Source organism: Octopus sinensis, linkage group LG22 (genome assembly GCF_006345805.1).
Source record: "Octopus sinensis linkage group LG22, ASM634580v1, whole genome shotgun sequence".
In the NCBI taxonomy this organism is placed as follows: Eukaryota; Metazoa; Mollusca; class Cephalopoda; order Octopoda; family Octopodidae; genus Octopus; species Octopus sinensis.
In genome coordinates this window covers 8,232,927-8,238,926 of record NC_043018.1, presented here as the reverse complement: position 1 = coordinate 8,238,926, position 6,000 = coordinate 8,232,927, and the positions used below count along the sequence as shown (strand labels likewise).

The 6,000-nt window shown below is 35.2% G+C and overlaps 1 protein-coding gene across 2 annotated transcripts in view; it reads right to left on the bottom strand.

Annotated features, from left to right (window-relative positions):
• Window positions 1-1,069: 1,069 nt before the first annotated feature.
• LOC115223192 (transmembrane emp24 domain-containing protein eca) overlaps window positions 1,070-6,000 on the bottom strand; it is a 34,282-nt gene continuing 29,351 nt past the window's right edge. For both annotated transcript variants that reach the window (XM_029793640.2, XM_029793642.2), the window contains exons 4-5: window positions 5,808-5,954; window positions 1,070-1,574 (exon numbers count right to left, since the gene is read on the bottom strand). In XM_029793640.2, coding sequence (XP_029649500.1) covers window positions 1,425-1,574; window positions 5,808-5,954 — 297 coding nt within the window. In that variant the 3' untranslated portion in view covers window positions 1,070-1,424. The remainder of the gene's footprint in view (window positions 1,575-5,807; window positions 5,955-6,000) is intronic.

The window sequence follows — 6,000 nt, the reverse complement described above, 5'->3', positions numbered from 1 at the left end:
ATCAGTGATGATGCTGGAAAGTCGAAGAGGACCATTGCCAAAAGAACTTCAGATGTTGGAGTGGACTATTAGAACTGTGGCATACAAGGATATTTGATAAAGTCTATGTACTGAAGAGAGGTCAATTTGTGTCTGCAGAGACGTAGGAGATTGTTTGTTCTGTGCCGAGTGGTTACTTAACAAGGTTAAAATATCCTCACAAACATGGCAAGCTTTGCTTCTTCTCTCATGGGAAAAATTTTAACTAAGACTTAAAGTCTACCAGGAGAAATGACAGATTCTTCTGTGCAGATTAGTCTGACATCCCCTGAGTGATGCTCACCAAGTTTCCAACAAATGATGGTTTTTATGAGTGATGAGTAACAAAGGACTGCCATGTCATCTCGCATCTTTTCACAGGGTCTTAGAATTAATGCTGCTGGTTGTGTTGAGATGCTGAAGACGGTTGATGAGCCTGGCTGGATGAAGTATGCAATGGCAGGGGCCATATATGTTTTTAAAAAGACTCAGCACCTTCCAGCAATGCCTACAGAATCCAAGAATTAAGGTCAATTTTCACTATCATGTGACACCAAACATGCCAAATTTAAATCCAGCCTTTATGGTACATTCTTTATCAAAAAAACTACTGGACAGATTACAGTTAAAGAAAAAAGGAGAGCCACTCCATTTTGGACCAACCAAGCTGTGTCTAAAAATGAACAATTGCGTAAACCATAAAATAATGTATGAACCATCAAGAAACTTTGTTAGTAGTTTAGTTGAAGGTCGACTAATCAAAGATGTTCCAACTATGACCATCCTGTCTTTTTATTGTCTATACAATCCGTGTCCATCCTCTTTTTTTTAATGACTGCAGTCAAATCACACTCACATTGGTACCTCTGGTGTAAAATAGTCCAAGATACACTCTGCCAGAAAATAAAAACTCAGGATGGTCATAGCTGGAGCACTTTTGATCACTGATCAGCTGGAACAGGTTGGCCTGGGGCTAAACAATAAATGTGAAACCTTTTGTTGTCTGTTGAGATAATTCCAAAAGAAAAGAAAGGAAAAGAAAAACCCTGAAAAACATTTTTATTTTTATTTTTGAAATTCATTTTTTTTTCTTTTCTCAGACCAACTATGAAAAAATGGGGGAAACTTTTTTTTTTTGACTCCTTGTTGGCATCGTGTGTTACAACAGAGATGTTTGAGAAAATGTACAATGATGGTATGAGGAGGAGGAGGAGGAAGAGGATCAGATCAGGAAACAAAAACAAAAATATATAAATAAACAAACAAAAAACAAATTAACTCTTCCAATACTAAGGGTTAAAATATTTAAATAATTTAGTAAAATTAAGTTCATTAAAAAATAATTAAAAAAAAAATTTTAAAAAAATGTTCATAAAGGTTTTTTTTTTTCCATGATGAAAACAGAATTAAACAAGTTTCTTAGCCTCAAAGAAACTCTTTAAGTGTCTCATCTGCCAGAACCCTGTTATTATAAGGATAATGGTTTGAGCAATAGACCACCATAAAACTCTCTGATTGGTGCTTTCACTGGTCATTCGGAACCTTTCTTCACGAAACTGCAATTAGAAGGAGCAAAAAAGAAATTTAATTCTTTAAGCATTCAAAGTAATCTCTGTCAAAAGTAATGCTTATTTATTCACATGTTTTGTATTAGTCAGGAAAACCTGGGACGAGGTGGTGAAGCACGACCTTCGAACTTTAGGTCTCACCGAGGAAATGACTAGAGACCGAGACCTATGGAAGTATGCTGTGCGTGAGAAGACCCGGCAGGACTAGTGAGACCAAAACCCGTGGCCCCTGCCTGGGATGTAGCCGGTCCATTTATGCATACCTTCCCTTCTTGGGACACAAAACTCTACTTGTGAAGATCTGTTGAGGCAAGTGAGAAATCAGAAATCAGAATCAAAATCGAAAGCGATCAACATCAATGGAAATTGTAGCTGTGATACCAGTGCCGGGGGCACGTAAGAGAACCATCCGAACGTGGCCGTTTGCCAGCCTCGTCTGGCACCTGTTTCAGTGGCACATAAAAAGCACCCACTACACTCACGGAGTGGTTGGCATTAGGAAGGGCATCTAGCTGTAGAAACACTGCCAGATCAGACTGGGCCTGGTGCAGCCTTCTGGCTTCCCAGACCCCAGTTGAACCGTACAACCCATGCTAGCATGGAAAGCGGACGCTAACCGATGATGATTATGCATTATGTAGTAGCTTTGAGATTTTGAAGAATTACTGCTGATTTTAGAATGATACTGTAAGGTTGCTATGAGAGTCCAGATATGGCCAGTAGGTAGAATATTGTGGCCAGATATGGTAGGTTTAAATGCTAAAGGGTTAATTCATGACAAACCAGGAGGCAGAAATTTATCTTTCATCTTGTATCTATTTCAGCCAGTAGACTGTGGCCATGCTGGGGCACTGCTTTGAAGAATTTTAGTCCAATGAATCAATGCCAGTACTAATCCTTTTAAAGCCTACTACTTATTCTACCAGTCTCTTTTGCTGAACTGCTAAGTTACAGGTACATAAACAAACCTGTCAAGCAGTGGTGGAGGACAAACACACACACACACACACAAATAAATATATATATATATATATATAAAATTAAATTAGAGATAAAACTACTATTAGGCAAATCAAACAGTGAAAAACATAAACCAAAACATAAAAATAAATATAATTAATATAATATACAAAATATATAAAATTTAAAATTAAATTATTTTAATCTAAAATTTTTATTTTATTTATAAATACTTATATTTTTTTATATTTTTAAAATTTTGAATTTATAAATTTTTAAACTTTTAATTTTTTAATATTTATATATTTTTTCCCCCTTTTTTTATATATAACTATCAAAAAGGTATTAAAAAGTTTAATATAAGTAAAACCACTACATATGTTTCATGGCCATAACCCAATTCGAATTACAATAATTTAAATTCAATTAAAAATTCAAATTATAATCATAGTCAATCTTCAGGTTAAAGATAATAGTTAAATAAATAAGCAAATATATTTAAACAATATTTTTTAAGAAATAAATAAAATAATTTTTCTTATAAAAAACTATCAAATTAGAAACTTTAACGATTAGGATTATGTCATACAATCCAATTATAATGTTAAATATTAATTTTTAAGGTAAGAATAGATAGAAAATGTATTTATCTATCAAGATATAAAATGGCTATAAAAACCTAATAAACTCACGAATAACCTAATCTAAGTTATAGTCAATATCTAATTACCAAATTATTTAACAAAAAAAATAATCACTATTCATATTTTTAAATTTAAGTTCAAATCTAATAATTATAAAATATTTCAGAATAATAACTAAATTATTATCAATAAATATAATAATTAAGATCTAAAATTTTCTCTATCAATAAATATATATACGTATAATGAAAACTAAATAAATTAATTATTCCATTATTATTTATGAAATATATTAAAAAATTAAAGATGAAAAAGCAAATTATAAACGTATAACCTATCTTTAAAAAAACCGTATAACTATTTAACGATCAATATATCTCGTTGGCCAATTAGTAACTTACAAAAACCGTATAGTTATAATCTAATAATGAAATACATATCTTCAACAACTAAATACTTATACAATCAAATTATTAACCCTTTTAGTAATATAGTATCCAATATAATACAAAATAACATAAATTATTAAAATAACTTTAATAAAAAGGTTTACTTAGCTTTCAAAAATCGTGTCATTGACTAAACTAATAATAAACAAATGGAAAATTCTTTTAACAATGAAAACTACGAATATATTTTATCAATGAAAAATACTAATACAAAATATCAATGGAAAATGGCTATATTTAAGCTATAATAGAACAATCTTGGTATCCCATTCCATCGCCCTGATTGTCCATCTCTTGTCCTTCGGTCGCCCGATGTGCTTAGCCCACCTGTATTCGATCTCCTTGATGGGTCTTATGATGTCATTGACCCTCACATGCTGTCGTAGTCAGGCTTTGGTTTTTCTTATCCTGCAATGTGATGCTGAGCATAATTTGTTCTATTTTCTGTGAGGCTACAATGAGGGCAACCACGATGGTAGTATTGTTTCGCTGCCGTTTTACTAGTAGACAAAAAATAAATGAGGCTGGCATCATGGCTTAAGATTAAGGGGTCCCTCTATACTAACTACATGGTTACAAGATCAACTCTTACCACAGCCAGAAGTTTGTGGTGTGCGTTGCAGAGGAAGGTACATAACTCTTGTCTGACAATAAAATAAGTTTCACTCTGACCCAACAATGCAGTTCACGTGGCCCTTAACCCTTTTGTTGCTGTATTTATTTTGAGATGCTCTGCGTTTCTTTCAGTTACTTTAAATATAACAAAGAATTTAGTAAAATAACTTAGTTATCATTAAGCTAGTGTTAGGAACATAAAGTGTGACTAAGGTTTGGTGGAAGATTTTAATTCAACATTTATGAAAACAAGACATTTGTACTCGAGCTAGAGCCGGTTTCAGCCGGGTTGGTAACGAAAGGGTTAATGAATTAGAAAGAATCTTACACAAACATAAAAAGAAAAATGAGTAGTAAAGAAGCTTACTTTGCAAACATTTGATTTTGGGTTCAGTCCCACTGTACGGCACCTTGGGCAAGTGTCATTACTAAAGCCACAGACCAACCAAAGCCTTGTGAGTGAATTTGATAGACAGAAAATGTATGGCAACCTAACATATGTTTGTGTGTGTGTTTGTCCTCCTGCACTGCTTGATAACTAGTAGTAGTTTGTTTACAGCCTTGCAACTTGGGTGGTTTGGCTGAAATGACCGACAGAATACGAACTGGACTTTAAAAGTAAGTACTGGGATGGATTCAATTGACGGAATACTTTAAGGTGGTGGCCACAGTTGGATTTTGGCTCTGAGTACAGAGAGAGACCCAGCTGAAAACTGCAAAGTATTTTATTCCTTGTTCTGACAGTTCTAGCAACCCACTGGAGAATATACACAAGAATAATTTCCTACCATCTGCACAAGGCTTGAATCTTTTTCTTTTATTTATTGTGGAGTGGGGAAAGGATGAAAGACACAGCTGGCCTTGGCAAGATTTGGATTCAGTATTTAAAGCAGTGGTCCTCAACCATTTTCTTTTTTTACCTGATAGACTTCCATAGCTTCTTGATGTTTAAAAACCACATGGAAATTGCAGCTGTGATACCAGTGCCGGTGGTACGTAAGAGAACCATCCGAACATGGCCGTTGCCAACGCCGCCCTGACTAGCCTCATGCCGGTGGCACATAAAAAGCACCATCCGATCGTGGCTGTTGCCAGCCTCGCCTGGTCCCTGTGCCGGTGGCATGTGAAAAGCACCATCCGATCGTGGTCGTTTGCCAGCCTTGTCTGGCACGTAAAAGCACCCACTACACTCACGGAGTGGTTGGCGTTAGGAAGGGCATCCAGCCATTGTCAGATCAGACTGGGCCTGGTGCAGCCTTCTGGCTTCCCAGACCCCAGTTGAACCGTCCAACTCATGCTAGCATGGAAAGCGGACGCTAAACAATGATGATGATGATTTATAGATATTTCTTTCCAAAATTCCTATTTTCGCTTTCATACATCAACTTGTATAGGCTGAACTGTGTAAAAGAAAGAAACTTGGTTGTTTCTTGAATGAATCAAACAAGTAAAAGTGCTAGAGAGATACCAAGACACTCTTTGGTTTGGTACTCAGACCTGAGTTACACATTAGAGAGAGACTCACACCAGAGCCAATCATACGAGATACTCACCCGTTGGTAATTTTGTTCTTTAGTAACCTGTTCCACTTGATCCAACAATTGCCGAATTCGAAGTTCCAGCTCACTCAACTTATCTTTTGTTTGAATCTGTGTATAATCAATGGCATGTTCACCAACCTGGATGTCAAGATGGACCCTCTGAAAAGACACAACAAACCTTGTCAGTATTTTAAGAACAGAATTG